The sequence below is a fragment of the Trichomycterus rosablanca genome, chromosome 3 (assembly GCF_030014385.1).
Source record: "Trichomycterus rosablanca isolate fTriRos1 chromosome 3, fTriRos1.hap1, whole genome shotgun sequence".
NCBI lineage: Eukaryota > Metazoa > Chordata > Actinopteri > Siluriformes > Trichomycteridae > Trichomycterus > Trichomycterus rosablanca.
The window spans coordinates 29,235,310-29,255,821 of NC_085990.1; the positions used below are offsets into that span (position 1 = coordinate 29,235,310).

At 39.0% G+C, this 20,512-nt stretch overlaps 1 protein-coding gene across 1 annotated transcript in view; it reads right to left on the reverse strand.

Annotated features, from left to right (window-relative positions):
* The window catches only part of adarb2 (adenosine deaminase RNA specific B2 (inactive)), a 111,676-nt gene that overhangs the window by 21,222 nt on the left and 69,942 nt on the right, over window positions 1-20,512 (reverse strand). The window contains exons 6-7 of the mRNA XM_062992041.1: window positions 17,715-17,889; window positions 4,193-4,374 (exon numbers count right to left, since the gene is read on the reverse strand). Of these exons, the coding sequence (XP_062848111.1) occupies window positions 4,193-4,374; window positions 17,715-17,889 (357 nt within the window). The remainder of the gene's footprint in view (window positions 1-4,192; window positions 4,375-17,714; window positions 17,890-20,512) is intronic.

Here is a 20,512-nt window from a genome sequence, read left to right on the forward strand (position 1 = left end):
TTGTGTGGGTTTCCCCCAGGAGCTCCGGTTTCTTTCCACAGTCCAAAGACATGCAGTCAGATGAACTGGAGATACAAAATTGTCCATGACCGCATTTGACATTAAAGACTTGAACTAATGAACCTTGTGTAACCAGTATTTACCTGTCCTGTCATGAATGTAACCAAAGTGTGTAAAACATGACCTTAAAATCCTAATAAATACATTTTACCAGTTTTAAAATAATAATTTTTAAGCCCATTGGGATGTTAAGCTTGATTGACTGTGGAACATGTCACCCATGTGTCAGCAGCTTTGAATTCATGCCATACCTCTCTATAGTGCTTCTTGATTACATCTAAACATCCAAACACCTTTCCTCTTAACATTTATTGACAGTTAACTAACTGTGGAGACCGAGAAATCATGTTTCATGTTCCATGCAGGAATTTTCTAGGTTTAGGTTCTAAATTTCTAGACTCTAGGTGACTTTACTTTCCAATAATTTTCTTATTGTAGTCAATCACAACCAGTAAGAAGAAATTCGAAGGCCATTTTACAAAGTTTAATGACATAACTTTTTATATCAACAAATGTGTTTAATCCTATCTAAGGTGTTGTATGCATATTTTGGCTCAGCCAGTTTCAGAAGTCCGCAATATATTAAGATAACCCTTACTAATTATGAGAGTATAAAGAGAAGCAGATTGTTAGAAACAATTATGTGTTAACATCTTTAAAATTAGCAAGTAAAAGACAAATATAGCACACACTGTGCAGACACTTGTGTTGTATTAGGAAAGGAACAGCTCTTATTTTTTCAGGCTGTCCTGCTTGTGACAAATTTGTGTTAAACTGTGAATCACAGCACTTTCTAACAATGCTTTTTGTTCTACCACACCTGATTGAAGTCGTGGAGATGCTAATTCGCTAATATGTTAATTCATGTGTGTTGGAGCAAGAATTGTCATTCACCCTGTGGGTTTGCAGTGATACGAGAGTGTGTGTATTACAGTGTGTATCATAGTGTGTGGTGAAGTGTGATATGTGTAACAGAGTGTAATATACAGTTAGCAGAATTATTGCCTCCCTTGTTGTATTTAGATTTTTACCCTAAAAATAATTGAAGTACATTCATTATATACTGACTATGCATAACATTATGACCACTGACAGGTGAAGTGAATAACATTGATTATCTCTTCATCACAGCACCTGTTAGTGGATGGGATATATTAGGCAGCAAGTGAACATTTTATCCTCAAAGTTGATGTGTTTGAAGCAGGAAATATGGCCAAGTGTAAGGATTTAAGCAAGCATCTCCAAAACTGCAGCTCTTGTGGGGTGTTCCCGGTCTGCAGTGGTCAGTATCTATCAAAAGTGGTCCAAGGAAGGAACAGTGGTAAACCGGCGACAGGGTCATGGGCAGCCAAGGCTCATAGATGCACGTGGGGAGAGAAGGCTGGCCCGAGGGTCAGATCCAACAGATGAGCTACTGTAGCTCAAATTGCTGAAGAAGTTAATGCTGGTTCTGATAGAAAGGAGTCAAAATACACACTGCACCAGTCAGGGTGCCAATGGTGACTCCAGACGTGAGCATTGGAACTGGACCAAGGAGCAATGGAAGAAGGTGGCCTGGTCTGATGAATCACGTACCACCTACCTAAGCATTGTTGCAGACCATGTACACCCTTTCATTAAAACGATATTCCCTGATGGCTGTGGCCTCTTTCAGCAGGATAATGCGCCCTGCCACAAAGCAGAAATGGTTCAGGAATGGTTTGAGGAGCACAACAACAAATTTGAGATGTTGACTTGGCCTCCAAATTCCCAAAATCTCAATTCAATCGAGCATCTGTGGGATGTGCTGGATAAACAAGTCTGATCCATGGATGCCCCACCTCACAACTTACAGGAGTTAAAGGATCTGCTGCTAACATCTTGGTGCCAGATACCACAGCACACCTTCAGGGTTCTAGTGTCCATGCCTCGACAGGTCAGGGCTGTTTTGGCAGCAAAAGGGGGACCAATACAATATTAGGAAGGTGGTCATAATGTTATGCCTCATCGGTGTATATTATTATATATGACTTGGTTAATGTTTTTTACCTGAAGCTTGTAAGTGAGGAGATTGTTAGTGTGGCAAAAACTCTCTAAGAATTATAGTTGGAGATTTGCAAAAGATCTGTGCATTGTTTGGCATACCAGGTCTCCAAATACGTATATAAGACAGCATCAACATGCAATTAAACTACTTGAGAGATAAAGCTGAACACAATCTTTTTTACTGTCCAACTACAAGTATCTGTAACCTGCTGTATGCTAGATATAAGACTTGAGATAAATGGAAACAAATCCTAAAGGTTTAGCATGAAATAAAATCTGGTTCATTTTTGAAACCCCACTTTTAAGCAAGTAATCAAATTTTTTGATAGTTTGGTGATGTTTTATCTTTATAGGCTCTAGAAACCTTGTAAGGATACATCGCACTACAAACTCCTTGAGGTACCAAGAGGATTTCACTCAATTCATTCTGCCAAAAAAGCCAAAAACTAAACTTGGGTCTTGGTTGAATCTCCCAGCAGGAAATGATCAAATAAAAAGCTTCTGATGGCCTCAGAAACAAGCTCTTACCATGCCCACCCTGGCCCCGTGACCTAAACCTTATTAAAATGCTTTGGGGTGACCTGAAGGGAACTCTTAGATTCTTTGCTATTAGATTCTATAAACTGTTAGATTCTTAGATTCTAAAGCACTCTTAGATTCTTTGCTTTGAATTCTCCAGTCTTATTTTCTAGGATAACAGTATGTACTATTATGTTGTTAGTGATTGCTTTATATTAATACTGAAATACATTTAAATGATATAGGGGTAACATTTCTAATTGTATTAAAACAAGACAATACATACAGGACCACTACAGAGCAGGTATTATTTGGGTGGTGGATCATTCTCAGCACTGCAGTGACACTGACATGGTGGTGGTGTGATGGTGTGTGTTGTGCTGGTATGAGTGGACACAGCAGCGCTGCTGGAGTGACCTCACTGTCACTGCTGGACTGAGAATAGTCCACCAACCAAAAACATCCAGCCAACAGCACCCCATGGGCAGCATCCTGTGACCACTGATAAAGGTCTAGAATATGACCAACTCAAACAGCAGCAATATATGAGCGATCGTCTCTGATTTTACATCTACAGGAAGAACCAACTAGGTAGGAGTGTCTAATAGAGTGGACAGTGAGTGGACAGTGAGTGGACACAGTAGATAGATAGATAGATAGATAGATAGATAGATAGATAGATAGATAGATAGATAGATAGATAGATAGATAGATAGATAGATAGATAGATACTTTATTGGTCCCGAAGGAAATTAGAGTATTTATCAGTATTTTACAGTATTTAAGAACTCCAGCAGCGCTGCTGTGTCTGATCCACTCATACCAGCAAAACACACTAACACACCACCACCATGTCAGTGTCACTGCAGTGCTGAGAATCATCCACCACCCAAATAATACCTGCTCTGTAGTGGTCCTGTGTGGGTCCTGACCATTGAAGAACAGGGTGAAAGCAGGCTAAAAAGGTATGTAGAGAAATAGATGGACTACAGTCAGTAATTGTAGAACTATAAGGTAGAACTATATGGTAAGTGGAGCTGATAAAAATCAGGAGGTGGTTTTAATGTTATGGCTGATTGGTATGTATTGTATTTTATTTGTATTTTATGCATTTTCTCCCTTTTTCTCCCGATTTAGCATAGCCAAGTAGTCTTCCGCAGCTGGGGATCCAGATTGCGTTTGAGGAGGGTATATTCGCCCGTTCCATGCCCCCTCCAATGCGTGCACAATCACTCGACCCCTTCTTTTTTGCCCATGCCTTGGTGGATTCGCACATGAGGCTCCTCCACTTCTGCACAGGTGCCTCGGTCTGCTAACCGCAGTCCTTGCACAGCGTTTCAACACCCCACCCACTTTAATAGTCCAGTCTTATCCCAAACAGCAGACTTAATGAACAATTTTGTCTGCTGAAGGAACTGCCAATTGTGCCGCTAGATGGTGCCCAGCCGACCGGTAGCAGAGCTGAGATTTAAACGCTGAAGACATTTAGACCTTTTTGTTGCACGTATATTTTCTTAGCATGCCAGTAATTACACAGCTGACTAAAAGTAAGTATTGACGTGTAAGAGTTGCCATGAATCTTACGTACTGCTGAGCAAGAGCTGGTTTCGACGATAGCAGGCAGGAAGTGAACCAAGGCGCTCCATCCTCTGGTTGAGGGTTCTGGAGAGGTGGCCAGTGTGTGTCACACTACCCACCGTTAAACTGTACAGGTACACAGGTTCAATAAAGTGACTGAGCAGTGCCCCCTGCAGACCCAGCACGTTCCACCTGCAAACACAAAGAAGCAGCTCTAAGAATATATACAGCATTTCAGTATGTGTATATGGGCCGGCATTGTTTCTTAGTACAATTCAGAGTAAAAATCTGCATTTGGCATATAGTTGTAGTGAACTGTGATGTCTGTATAGCCTAATACTGATGTCAAACACACACTAATGCTATAACATATACACATTTTTATAATATAACATAAATGGCATGACATGAACATTAAGTACTTGACACAGGAGTTTGTGTGGCATAATGTTGACAGCCATACTAGGTTCACTGGGGTTTAAATCCTTGGGTACTCACAAATATAGAAGGCGCATGGCCCTACATGAACCCAGCTATTAGGGGGCCTTTAGGGCCCAAGCCTGCAAAAGCAGGGACAGTGGTAGCCTAATGAGTAGGGCTTTGAGCTATCAAATGTAAGATTGAGAGTTTGAATCCCAGCTCTGCCATGCAGCCACTGTTGGACCCTTGAGCAAGGCACTTAACCCTCTCTGCTCCAGGGGCACTGTACAATGACTGACCCTGCACTCTGACCCCAGCTTCCAAACAAGCTGGGATATGCGAAGAAATAATTTGTTGTACTGTACATCTGTATATGTATAAATGACAAATAAAGGCTTTCAATTCTATTCTATTCATCTGGGAGGACATCCGGTGTCAAAACTGTGTCAAATTAAATGTGGTCCAATGATTCTCTGTGGCAACCCTTAAAGGGAGGAGCTAAAAATTGATCATTAATTTATTAATTAAGTACTTGACACAACACTGGTACTACTGGTAGTACACATACCAAAGTTTGTGTGAATATTCTAACAGAAAAGTTACATTTGGACCCCATGCTGGACTGTCATACAAGTATTAGATTTATTACTGTGAAAGCATTGCACACACACACACACACACACACACACACACACACACACACAGAGTGCATTTTAAATTAGCATATACTGATTTAAAAAGTCACCTGTGTTCGAAACCAGGGACATGAGGGAACAACTTGCTATTACTTTAGAAATTTCTGAGCATATTTTAACATAAAGTGATGAATTGTAGCATATGGCTTTAATGTAAAACAGAACACATTAGGAACTAATAGGTTATAAAATTCTGAATAATTTAGTTGGAAACAAAGAAACAGCTCTGTTTCAGTCTTCTGCTTGCATTCTCATAAGCATAAGATAACGCACTTATAAAAAGACAGTCAACACATTCTACTTGTATTTTTTCACCATCTTGCTTTTGCTTAATTAATGCCTTTTTATCATGCCAGTAATTATTGCAATCACCTCTCTGGCATCTCTGTTCATGCCTAATAATGAGTAATTATGCTGTTTGGCTCCCCAAACTGTCATTTAACACCGAGTGCTTTCCAGGAAGTGAGCGACGTGAACCTCATCTTCAATTTAGCAAAACGTCTCTTACACCTAACCACACTGGAAATAGAGACCTTGTTCAGGTTTCTTTCTTCCTCCTGCTTAGACTCTCAGAGGAGAAAATAATTTAGTCATGTGATATCCCTTTACCCATGATGCAACACTGAGAATTGGAAACATCTTTTAATCTCATGCACCAAAAGACAGCCATCTGGCATGTGGATGAACTTAAACTCTCTCTCTCTCTCTCTCTTTTCTGTTACTCTTTAACTCACTCTGTAAAGCATGCAAAAGCATTAACACATTGTCTTCATCTACATAAAACCTAGATGAAATATTAAAGATCATATTCATAAAAAGTCCATTATGAGTCTACAGTTAAAACCATAATTGAGTTAATTAAACATCCACGTCACTCAATCAGCTTCCTCTAACATAGTCTCTGCAAAAAAACCAAGGTATTTTGCTAACAGAAAACTAAAACAACAGCAACTACAAAAACCCAAATAGCATTTGTTAGATTACAATAGATCTGACACTTGAAACACTAGACACAAGACAAGAATACACTCTTAGCAACATGATGCCAATCCAATACAGTGGTACCTTGTAACTTGACGTCCCCTAAACTCAAAATCTTGAAAACTCGACGTGTCGTGAAGAAATTATTACCCTTAAACTCGACGTTTTCTGTTCAGCTTTTAAAAAAAATTTATTTATTCAATTTCAAATGAACAATGAACAGCTGCTTTATTCAGCGCTTGGCTTGAGCGGTGCAGTAAGACGTCATCAAAGTGTGAATATGAGATGAATCTGCATTTGTGCGTAATAGTCAAATCGACTCTGAAAGCGTTCACATGTATCTGTGTCTAGCTGGATTTTCTGTGTTTAGCTGTTTCACTTTTAAACTTGTGTTATAGCTCTGGGTTCTGAGAAATTGTAAGAATCAGCTTTTTTGCGAGAATGTCTAAAATGCCTATTGTAAAAAAAAAAAAGCTTAACGTGACTTAATGTATTAAAAGAACGACATAGAAACACTAAACCTCTCTTAATTATTACTGCTGATAATTTCTCTCCACTAATGAAATTCCTCACCTGTTGTTTTAGTACAATAAGTCACGTTAAGCTTTGTGCACCAGCACACTCCATGCAAAACAATGGCACAGCCAGCACAAAAGCTATTTTGCCGCTTCTCATGTGAATGCGCCTTTACTGAACGGAATACATTTACATTTTTGGCATTTAGCAGATGCTTTTATCCAAAGTGACTTACATTACAGTTACAGTATACAGTCTGAGCAATTGAGGGTTGAGGGCCTTGCTCAAGGGCCCAACAGCAGCAACCTGGGAGTGGTGGGGCATTTTGGCATTTAGCAGACGCTTTTATCCAAAGCGACTTACGTTACAGTTACAGTATACAGTCTGAGCAATTGAGGGTTGAGGGCCTTGCTCAAGGGCCCAACAGCAGCAACCTGGCAGTGGCGGGGCTTGAACCAGCAACCTTCTGATTACTAGTCCAGTACCTTAACCACTAGGCTACAGCTTGCCCTACAGAATACAGTATTCCAAGGTCAAGCATCTCCACGATTAAAAAGCATAAGGAAACAATAAAGAAGTAAAGGTAAAGAGCAGGTTTTATTGTAATTTTATTGATTTTTAACTGTTTTCAATTGTATTTCAGTGTTTTTATATTATACTTGTGTTATTTTCAGTGTATAAGTGTCAAAACAACCCCATTATTTTACATTAGCCTAAAATATATGCAGTTCCACAGGACCATGGAACGCATTACCAGATTTCCCATACATCTTTATAGAAAAAAAAAACCTTGAAACTCAATGCCTTTTAAACTCAACGCCACTCCCAGAACCAATTAACGTTGAGTTTTAAGGTATCACTGTATATCCAATATGTGGCAAAATATACCATTCCTAGTTTTTACTTACGTATAGGTAGGAGCAGTTTAGAGTACCCAATCAAACTACTAGTGTAGCTACAGACTTGGGGGGGGTTTAAGTAAAGAGAAAACCCATTTAGGAAAAATCCAGTGAAAATGCTAGAAAAAACTTTCATAACTTATGAAGACAGACAACAATATTCAATTGTTGGGCGCTCAGGTGGCACAGCGGTAAAACACGCTAGCACACCAGAGCGGACATTTTGAAAATCAGCTATGCTTTCTGGCTGATTGGGCACCTACACGAACAATGATTCAGGGTGTCAGAGGGGGCGTGTGTCACTCTTGCTCTCCTTAATCAGGGCGGGGATCGGCATCAGTAGGAAGGAGGCATAATGCAATTGGGTAATTGGATATGCTAAAAATCGGGAGAAAAAAGGGAAAAAATGCATCTTCAATTGTTATTAAAAATCTAACTAGACAACTGTACTGCATGTAACAATTACAACAGCAAAACAACAACAACAATAATAATTTATATAGCTTTTTATATTTTTATAATTTATATAGTTGCCGCTCAGGTGGCGCAGCGGTAAAAAGAAACGCGCTGCAACCAGGGCTGGATTCTGAGAACGTGGTATCGAATCCAGCCTTGCTTTACCGGTTCGAAGCTGAGTGGCTATATGAGCAACGATTGGCCGGTTGCTCATATGGGGGGTGAGACAAAGAACCGGATGTGGGTCTCTCTCTGTCAGAATGCGATTGCGTTCTCTGCCGGCTGATTGGAGGCGCTTACACAGAGATGGGAGAGGGTGCCCTTAGGGTGTGTCTCTCCGCATGCAACGCTGGGTGGCGCCAAACTCGTCAATGTGTGGGTGGCAAAGATGCATCTGGCTGCTGCTCGTGTTTCGGAGGGGATATGGGTTAGCTTCAATCACCTCCGTCAGGGCAGGGTTCGGCATAGACACAGAGGAAGCACGATGCTAATTGAACAATTGGATGCGCCAAAAGGGGAGAAAAAGGGGTAAAAAAATAAATAAATAAAAAAATACAATAATTTATATAGTTCAATTTATATAGCACCTTTCTCAAACTCAAGGTCGCTTCACAGAATCAAGGAGGAGGGGGAAAAAAAGGTATGTTTCATGTTAAGCTTTGAAGGTGGACAGTGAGTGAGTCATGAAGAGATTGGGGTAATGTGTTCCATAGTTTAAGGGGCTATGACACTGAAAGAGCTCCCCCCAACCCCCAACAGTCACCAATCTAAATTCTGGGACATATAAATGCCTTATATCAGAGAACAGGGCAATAAGGGTGCAGGAGTTTGGCTTAATAGGCTGGTCCTAAACCATGCAGAGATTTGTATGTAAACAGGAGGAGTCTAAACCATATATAAAAAAGGACAGGTAGCCAGTGTAACTGACACAGAATCAGATGAAATGAGCTGAATTTAATTTTAAGCTGTTTAATTATTCTAGCAGCTAAGTGTTGTAAATAGGTGAATGGTTTTGTTTAGGACACCAATAAGAAGTGTGTTGTAGAAGCCCAAGTGAGATGATAGAACCAGGGTTTCAGTATATTTTATGGAGAGAAGAAGACAAAGATGAGCAATTTTAACTGCTTTGACCAAAGCCTTAAATACAGTTGAGGTTTTGACAGTGTCACCATCCAGGTTAAGCAGGTTAAGGAAAATTTATATTTACAGACCAATGAGTAAAATTTCAGTTTTCTCCATGTTTATTTTCAGAAAGTTACTCTTCATTCACTGTCAGAGGTCTTAAATACAAGATAGGAGTGCTGGGAGTGGGAGGTTAGCAGTAGATTTGTTGCTGACGTAGATCTGAATATCAGATAGATAATGAAGAGCAGAGAGCCAAGGACTGATCCCTGGGGAACACCTTGTGTAGCAGCACTAACAGCAGAATAATGCTTACCAAGAGCAACAAAGTAGATTCTATTAAAGATGTAGGAAATAAACCAGGCATGAGCAGTGTTAATAATGTCAATAGCTGAAAGGCTATATATATATACTGATCAGCCATAACATTAAAACGACCTCCTTGTTTCTACAGTCACTGTCCCTTTGATCAGCTCCACTTACCATATAGAAGCACTTTGTAGTTCTACAATTATTGACTGTAGACCATCTGTTTCTATAAATACTTTTTTGTACAATCTGTTCTTCAATGGTCAGGACCCCCACAGGACCACCCCAGAGCAGGTTTTTTATTACATGGTGGATCATTCTCAGCACTGCAGTGACAATGATATGGTGGTGGTGCATTAGTGTGTGTTGTGCTGGTATGTCCACTCACTGTCCACTCTATTAGACATTCCTACTTAGTTGGTCCACCTTGTAGATGTAGTCAGAGACGATCGCTCATCTATTGCTGCTGTTTGAGTTGGTCATCTTCTAGACCTTCATCAGTGGTCACAGGACGCTGCCCACAGGACGCTGTTGGCTGGATATTTTTGGTTGGTGGACTATTCTCAGTCCAGCAGTGACAGTGAGGTGTTTAAAAACTCCATTAGAGCTGCTGTGTCTGATCCACTCATACCAGCACAACACACACTAACACACCACCACCATGTCAGTGTCACTGCAGTGCTGAGAATGATCCACCACCTAAATAATACCTGCTCTGTAGTGGTCCTGGGAGAGTCCTGCCCATTGAAGAACAGCATGAAAGGGGGCTAGGTCAGTAATTGTAGAACTACAAAGTGCTTCTATATGGTAAGTGGAGCTGATATACGGGTATATATATATATATATATATATATATATATATATATATATATATATATATATACAGTATATATCTGTCCATAAACCTACTTTGTAGCTGCAGGCTGCACAACTTTTTTTTTATTTCATCTTATTTGCATTAACCACTTTGTTCTGGTCAGGGTTGCAGGGTTGCGGTGGCCTGCTTTACCACTGCTTCATCCGTCAGTTCGCTACAGAGCAGACACACACACACACACACACTCACACCTAGGGCAATTTTCAGTAACTCCAATTAACCTGACTGCATGTCTCTGAATTATTTTAATGTCATTTAATAAGTAATCATACTCGCCTAATTCCTCGGTTAAGATCACAACTACAGCTGTGTCTTCTCTAGAGTGCCTGCACACATTGAAAAGTACATGAGACAGATGTCTCATACCAAGGAGACCAAAATCAGGTCTGTTATGAAGTTCTGCTTATATAATATACAGTATATATATATATATATATATATATACATAGTGTTGACTGTCTCTAGTGAAGACTATTAATATTTTAATAGTTACTAACTAATATACAGTATATATATACAGTATATATATTAGTTAGTAACTATTAAAATATTAGTTCTTAATTTTCTCACTTAATCTATTGTAGTTCTACTCTTCCGTTGGGAAAGCCTTTTGTTATAATTTCCTCTTTTCCTCGTGAATCTTGGATGGCCAGTGTTTCCCCTGGCAGTCCTTTGTTCTCTCTTTTTCTTGCTCAAACATTTCCCCAAAACGGGTGTTTTTTGTATTTCTCTTTGTATCTCTTTGAACTTATTGGGTTTTAACCCACCTGAGTTAAAACACTTTCTGTAGAGCCTGATTAGCTGAGTGGTTGAGTGCTTGCATAATAATGCAGCGGCCTGGGTTCAAGTCCCACTCAGAGAGTCTTTTATTTTTTAGTTCAATTATCTGTTCCACGATCAGACTACTAAGCATTGGGTCCTCCTCCTAACTAGTCTGGTAGCTCACCCAGTTAAGACACCTGTTTGGTGCGCAGGGGTTCGGTGTTTAAAACGGTGTCAGGACACTCAGCTTTGATAAGTGAGACCTTCCCTGTTACGTATGGGATAAAATTTTACATATCTCAGTTCTTGGTGATGATTTGTGGTGAAACAGAATCAGGCTTCCTCCTGCTCTACTTTTTATGGTAGTTTTAATAAGCACTCATTTAGTACCCACAATTCCTCCAGCAGGACAAAAGGATAATTTATACAGGTATACAAGTGGAGGGGAACTTTCTGTAGGAGAAAACCCAATGACCCTTTCTGTATTATTCTTTTTGTAAAGTAATTGCTTTCACCTCAGACTATGACCCAACCAGATTTAATAGCGCTTGTTTCGGTTCTGACTGACTGAATCAAATCTGACAATGAATAGAGATTTTATGGGGGTATAAGTTCACCTCTCTCTGTCTCACTCTCTAACAGCACAAAGTAGGTAAAGAGCCAGGTCTGGGAAAAAGGCACATATACAGTCTAAAATTCTACTTTAATGATTTCAGTTAATTGACTAAGGATCTAGTGGTATAGTGAAACAGCCGGTAAAATAAGTGCCATATAACAACACGGGTCCTAAGGACCTGGGTTCAATCCTTGCCTCCAGTAACTGTCTGACACAAAGTTTCACCTAATTGTCTTGTGTCAAAGCGTCTGTATTTTAATCCTCTTCTGGTTTACCTACCATTTCTGAAAAAAAGATTAAAGGATTGATGGGTCTAAATTGCTCTTGGGTGTGAATATAGAAGTAAATGTATGAGTGTGATGCAACAGATTGACACTCTGTCCTGTGTCTGCCTTGCACCCAGTGTTTTAGGGTGATGTAGAACCTGCCTTAAACCTGAATCGGATTTTTGTGTCATGTAAAAATAAAATAATATAAAATAAAGCTTTAAGTTTGTTAATAAAGCTTTTTTTTTTTTGCCAAACTTTACTTTGTAATATGTGCACTCTAAGTAGTCTTATTTATATGGGAATCAAGAGGTCATCTGCTGTAGTAACACATTACACATTAATCATAACACATTACAGAACTGTTTCTTCAAAAAATTAAATATTTTAATTTAAATATTAAAATAATTTTGTGTAAGAAGTACTGTTGGGTTGGACAGTTTGGAAAAAGAGCTTATAGCTTTGATTTGTTTCTTCTTTACATTCTTCAATGGAATGGATGACTTAATCTCCTTCATTCCTTGGATAATACATGATAAACCCTGAATAAAGCCCTGAAACACCAACAGCTGAGCAAAGACACCAGTTCCCTCATTCAACTTGAACATCTATTCTTATTACTGCTTAAATGTAGTATTATTACTGTCACTGTTATTCTATTTTTATTGTTGTTACTACTTGCACTGTTTTTCTTACATTTTATATATATATATATATATATGTAACTATTCTTATACATTATATTTTTATTGTTATTATTTTCTTTTTATTATTTTTCCTATATATATATAAATAAGCTTTGGCAATACGAAAATCCATATTTGTAATGCCATTAAGGCTATGTTTAATGTAAGGGTGTGTGTGTGTGTGTGTGTGTGTTTGTACTGGGAAATTCTCACATTCAGTAAGTGTGAAGATAAAGTGTGAACATGTGAGATAAATGAGAAGGCTACTGAGAAAGAGAGAGGTCTTCATTCACACTGTTAACACCATGTCATCTATTTAATATGTTCCCACTGTTGTACAACACACACACACACACACACACACACACACACACTTAAACTCAAAAAACTCTTTGATTTCATTTATACTTATTTAGCACATACACAATGTCAGTGCAAGTACCTAATCTGGAGAGGTTCTGTGGTGGTTCTGGGCCATCAGCTAATTTAATGACATTTAACGGCAGCTAAGTCACAAAAGCTGCTCAGTTGGCTCATATTTCATGTAGCCCAACACCCTACCAAAACACCCTGTGTTGTTTCCTTTCAAATTGCAATATACTTAGTGCGAGCAATTAAGGGTTAACTGCCTTAGGGGCCCAACACCTTCTAGTACCATAACCACTGAGCTACTACTGCCTGTTACCGATCTGCATCTCTCTATGTTTGGAAGATGTGACTTTAAACCTTAAACAGTGTCCTTGGTGCCAAAACCTTTAACATTTATATATATACACTGATCAGCCATAACATTAAAACCACCTCCTGTTTTCTACACTTACTGTTCTACACTCATTTTATCAGCTCCACTTACCATATAGAAGCATTCACCCTGTTCTTCAATGGTCAGGACCCCCACAGCACCACTACAGAGCAGGTATTATTTAGGTGGTGGATCATTCTCAGCACTGCAGTGACACTGACAAGGTGGTGGTGTGTAAGTGTGTGTTGTGCTGGTATGGGTGGATCAGACACAGCAGCGCTGCTGGAGTTTTTAAATACCGTGTCCACTCACTGTACCCTCTATTAGACACTCCTACATAGTTGGTCCACCTTGTAGATGTAAAGTCAGAGACGATCGCTCATCTATTGCTGCTGTTTGAGTTGGTCATCTTCTAGACCTTCATCAGTGGTCACATTACGCTGCCCACGGGGCGCTGTTGGCTGGATATATTTTTGGTTGGTGGACTATTTTCAGTCCAGCAGAGACAGTGAGGTGTTTAAAAACTCCATCAGCGCTGCTGTGTCTGATCCCCTCATACCAGCACAACACACACTAACACACCGCCACCATGTCAGTGTCACTGCAGTGCTGAGAATGATCCACCACCTAAATAATACCTGCTCTGTGGTGGCCCTGCGGGGGTCCTGACCATTGAAGAACAGAGTGAAAGTATGTAGAGAAACAGATGGACTACAGTCAGTAATTGTAGAACTACAAAGTGCTTCTATATGGTAAATGGAGCTGATAAAATAGACAGTGAATGTAGAAACAAGGAGGTGGTTTTAATGTTATGGCTGATCTGTATATATATCTGTATACCAAATTCTGCACTCCTGCTGTTAAATGTACCCCGTTTGCGTTGATAATAATTTAAATGAGACATTTGAGGATAATTTCACATTTAATTCCCAAGAAGATTCTGTTGTTCACCTAAATTATTTATGTATGTATTTGTTTGTTGGTCTAGGTGTATCCAATTACCTGATTGTATTTCACCTCTACTACTGTAGATCTTCACTCCTGACCGTGGAGGGCTGTACTAACACACCAGCCAATAGCAGAGCTGAGAGTCAAACTTGCGCCCAACATAAATTATTTAAACTACAAACTACGAATCGCCTATGCTTCAGTACAAAGCCACAATATTGCAGAATGAAAGGAGCAATTCTATTTAATTTTGCACATGAATGTGTGTAACCCTATTTCTTAACAAAAACGATACAAATATTCTTGGCACTTGGGTGGCACACTGGTAAATTACACTAGGCTACAACTGTTGGAATCCAGGGTTTGAATCTCCTTTGGTGCTATGGGCCATTTGGGCTATATCTTAGGAGGGAGGCCCCATAATGGATTGGTGTCCTGTCTGGGGTGCATTTCTGCAATGCATCCAGTCATTCTGGGAAAACTAGACCCACCGTAACCCTGACCATGATAAAGTTGTGGCTACAATATAAAAAATGGATTGTACACTACATGTATGCACAAAATCCATGCTGGCTGAGGATGGCCACATACTAACACATGAAGACATGGTAGAAGACTTAAGCAACAAGAATTGGTTCTTCTCTCTCTCTCTCTCTCTCTCTCTCTCTCTCTCTCTCTCTCCTAAAAAGGATCCAGGTACAACAGGAAGCCCAGGAGAACATGGATTTATGCTATGACATATCCACTCCAGGAACTAATTACAGAGGGATTATCAAAGCTGCACTTCACAACCAGAGTGGTCATTAGACAACAGCAGTGCTGAACCGCAGCCATGCCTCCTTTAAAGGCAAATATCAGGCCAACCTTTCGGCCCTCATTAAAAGGCACTGGAAAAAGGGGGCCTATTTAAACAGAACTTACATGCCTTCATAAAAAGTAATCCTCTAATAAAGATAAACCTTAAATCAATATGTGTTCACATCTCTGGAGACGCTCGGACTGCTCTAGTACTGACGCTGTTAACACCCACCTAAGCTTTTACCCCAGGTACAAGTTCTTAGCCTGAATTCACAAGTGCTGAGTTTTAACCATTGTCAATGATCTAGATCTTTCAAAATTGCATCACTGCTACTAATAAAAACTGGGTTCTAGCATGTGCTTGCTGTGAAAAAATGTGTACCCATGTTAGCTCATAGGAAAGTGCCAACTACCATATTATGTATTCATGAGGTAACAGTAACCAATTGGGCATTACTGCTGTGATGAACAGGAGAAAGGTATGTCCACCAAACCAGTTATTTGCCCTCGGACTCCTAACTATTAACAGGTGTGCTGTTGATGCAATTAAAAAGAAGGCATTTCTGGTATGTTTAACTGGTTCACCACTGTAACATGACCTGCTCTTGTATGCCAGTTTGAACCTACGACGGATATTCAAAAAGTTTCAACACTTTTATATTGTCATTGGAAACGGTGAAGGTGGGAGGAATAGTAATCGGTCGTGTCTGAGAGACTGAGAGAGAGCTTATAGTATGGATTTAGCGCCATCTGATTTCCACCTTTTTGAACCGCTCAAAGAAGCTTTAAGAGGAAGAAGATTTTCATGTGATGATGTGAAAGCAGCTGTGCATCAGTGACTTCCCGCTTAACCATCCTTGATGGCATTAAGTAGTTGGTACGACGCTGGGAAAAATGCATCAGAAGGTGACTGTAGAAAAGTGATGTAATGTGTTTTTGAAATTCTTAATAAATAAAGTTTAAAAAGTGTGGAAACTTTTTGAAGAACCTTTGTATATTTATCACATTACTCCATGTATAATGTGTAGTATAGGATAAACACAATTTGCCTTGTACATCATGTCTCTTTAGCTTAATAACTAAAGTGGCACCCACATTAAGAAGCGGCAAAACCGCTTTTGCGCCGACTGTGCCATTGTTTTTCTATGGAGTGTGGCTGTGCTGCTTAGCTTCCCGCTGAGCTTCTGAGCTGAGTTCCTGATTAAACTGGCCAATCGCAGAAGGTCCGCCCTCTAAATGGTAGTCTGTGATTGGGTGGTTGAATTTCGCCCGCCCGCTCTGTTCTGTAAACACCTCTACTTGAGTCAATTAGTCAGCTCTCATGCTCAGGAACGCTGTGAAAATGCCAAAAAGTAAACTTTTGGAGGCAGCGAGGAACAGACTTAAATATGAAAAGTAGACACAACATTTGGTGAGTAAAACAGTAATTTGTTATAGAATTCTTGCTTAAATTGATCAAAAACTCTGTTATATGGGTTCTGGTTTCATTATGTATGTTGCAGTATCATGTCCCCCTGTTCCTAATATGACGTCCTCCTTTTGGGTGTAATGTCCTCCTTTCTGGGGTGTAATGTCCTCCTTTTTGTGACTATGAATGTGGCCACCCTAGCTGTAACACAAGTTTAAAAGTGAAACAGTGGGAAAAATACAGGTAACCACAGATACATATGGATGCTTTCAAAGTGAATTTGATGACTTTCACACAAATGCGTATTTGTGTCGTGGTGCACTTTGATGACGTTTTACCACACCACTCAAGCCAAGCGCTGAGCAAAACGCTTTTCATGTGAATGTGCCCTAAGGCTGTAAGTATTTACCTTTCTTCTGATATCCAATACTTTGGCATTCTGATATCCAATACTTTGTTGTGTTAAATTGGAACAAACCAACTTTACACAATATGGCAGCAATTTTACTAAGCTTACAGTGGCTTCATGTAATTCCTACTTTACATAACTGAGAACCTTTCAGACTCCTTTAATGATGTATTTTGCAGGTGTACTATATGGGCATCTTAAAAGCTTAGTTGAGGCCCCACCCATTTCTAATAGGTGTGCAAAATGTATTCTGTTCTATTCTATCCTATTAATGCTCCCAACATGAACATGATATATATTGTATACATATAAAGATGGAAATAAATTAAACATAAAAAGTACATATAAAAACACTAACTAAATAATGTTTGTATATGATTATGCAGTTTTTGTTTTAGGATTCAAATGAATGATTGGTGTCAAGCTAAATAAAAAGCACAGGGTAAATACAAGCCAGGGTAAACTACTAGATAAACCATTTTTGCATGAACACAATCCTGCAATGATGATGCCCCCAATCACTTTACCTTTCCCACAGGCGTGAAGATAAGACTAAGTAGCAAGCTGAAACAAGATAGTGCTTGAGGTTTGCAGGTGTTGTCAGTTTGGATGGAGTACATACCTGGCTATCTTGTCAGTGCAGGACATGGTGACAAGTCTCTCACCCTGCATCACTCCATCCCATGTCTGTACAGCTGATCTGCACCGTACAGGTAGCGTACCCTCGCCTGACTCGATCTTACTTCGCAAATGACTGTGGAACTTCTTTACCAGCGATCTACTGTTGTGCACTGAGACTGAATCACACACACACAAACAAACACACAACATGTGAGCAACATTGAGAGAAAATGTTTTTATATAGTACAGTGTAAATGTGATATGTTTCAGAACTTTCCTGTCTTTGCATTTTTGTTTAATGTTTAATTTAAGGAACAAAGTTGGCCAACAGCAATATCACCCTTGTGAAAAAGTTGTTATACTTTTGGTTTTGCAATGATGGTTCACCAAATTTAAGATCTAATTATCTATTAGTTATAAATCAGCACCCTCTTTAGTAGTTTTACTGGAACACCAAATCATCTGTAAACTTGTTACATTTGGAATAATTAAACTGTAGTTGCCCAAATTTTGGCTAAATTATGTATCAGTTATGGCTATTGTGTATTGATTGATCATCAACCAACCAACCAATCAATCAATCAATCAATCAAGTGAAACATGGTGGAGTATGTTGTTTTATTGTTCTTATTATACTACACTATTTAAGATTAGAATTTCAGGTTGTGGTCACTGGTCTCATAAGGCCCAGTGTTTTCTCCTAAATGTAGGTCTGGGCATTTTATGGAGAACATCTGCACAGGTAAATGAGAATAAAATAAATTCCCAGGTTTAACTGGTTTTTATTTTGATATTAAAATGACTACATAAAAGATTATTAACCTCATGCAAAGACAAGATTATCAACCTTATAAAATGCTTATGTTCTTTGTATTTGGAATTGACATGAATCAGATTATTTTAATTGAGGTGTAATCTATTTCACTGAAGCTAATGTTTTGTCTGACCAAATTGTACTATGTAAATATAGATACAGTAACACCATTCCACACTAAACAGGTGAACAGGTAACAGTTCAGGGTATCATGATTGGGTACAAAAAGAGGATCCACAAATATGTCTACGTCTATGTAAGCAAAGTTGGGTGGTGGCTCACTATTCTGTGCCAAACTATGTAATAGAATTGTGAATTAATGTGATACATGTCTTAATGCAAGATTGAATATAATTTAGGTCTTTTATTTAGGTCTGAATAGGTGTGCTGTTGATACAATTTAAAAGGAGGCCTTGCTGGTACAGTTAACTGGTAGGTATACTTACAATGGCTTCATGTAATTCCTACTTTTCTTTTATGACTGAGAACATTTAGATCCTATTAAAGATATGCTTTGCAGATACACCGATTAGGCATAACATTATGACCACCTTCCTAACATTGTGTTGGTCCCTCTTTTTCTGCCCCACAAGCAACAAACTGTGATGCACTGTGTATTCTGACACCTTTCTATCAGAACCAGCATTAACTTCTTCAGCAATTTGAGCTACAGTAGTTCGTCTATTGGATCGGACCACATGGGCCAGCCTTCGCTCCCCACGTGCATCCACTGCAGACTGGGAACACCCCACAAGAGCTGCAGTATTGGAGATGCTTTGACTCGTCTAGCCATCACAATTTGGCTCTTGTCAAATTTTCTCATTTTTCCTGCTTCTAACACATCAATTTTGAGGATAAAATGTTCACTTGCTGCCTAATATATCCCACCCACTAACAGGTGCCATGATTAGGAGATAATCAGTGTTCTTCACTTCACCTGTCAACGGTCATAATGCCTATTCGGTATACTATATAAGTAAAGGTACCCATTCTAATAACTGAGTTGTAGCCACACCTATTTCTATTAGGTGTATAAAATGAATTATATTACATTCTATTAATGCTGTATACATGTGGAGCTTAAAATAAATGAAAAGACATAGAATGTACATATTAAAAAAATTACAGGCATTTCTCAATGAAGAATTACAATATTTTAGGTCTTTAACAGTTACGGCAATTTGCAGAAGCATTTATCCAGAGCGATTTACATATGTGCTTTCACAGTTAATATTTCTCTAGTCTAGTTTAAGTAGACAACAGTCCAAGGGTACAAATCCTCTGAAACCCTGTTAGAACAAAGTAATGTTTTTTTTTATTATTTATTTTTTAGGACGCTATAGAAGCGTATGTAAGTGCATGTTAGTTGTCAGCTTAAGTGCTTAGTAAAGAAAACCAACAAGCCACTGTGATAATTTATAGCCAAATGGGCTTGGGAGTGTATTATAAAACCATTGTCACTTAACCCAGTTCACTGCTGCATTAAGAAATACAACCTAAAACTCTATTACACAAAGAGGAAGCTGTACATCAGTTCTTTACAGAAATGCCATCAAGTCCTTTGAGCCCAAGCTCATCTTAGAAAGACCACACAAAAGTGAAAATGTCCTGTGGTCCAGAATTGTTCTTGAGAAAAACAAAAACAGACCTCACAAAAAAACAAGTTTTCTGTGCCAAAATAAAAAGGACTATCCAGAATTTTCTCAAAAAAGACATAATAGTCAAAATCTGACATGGCATGGCAGTGTATCAGTGATGATGACATGGGTGACTTGCATATGTGTGAAGGTACTACTGATGTGAAGGCATAGGGATTTTAATGTGACATTTGCTGATATCAAAGCCACGTCTTTCCCCAGGTATTTGATGTTTTCTTTTCAGCAAGAAAATCCCAGATCTCATTCTGCTGGTGCTACAACATCACACAGAGTCAATATGCTTGAAATTTGAACTGCCTGCAGTCATATTTTAAGACAATCCCCAGT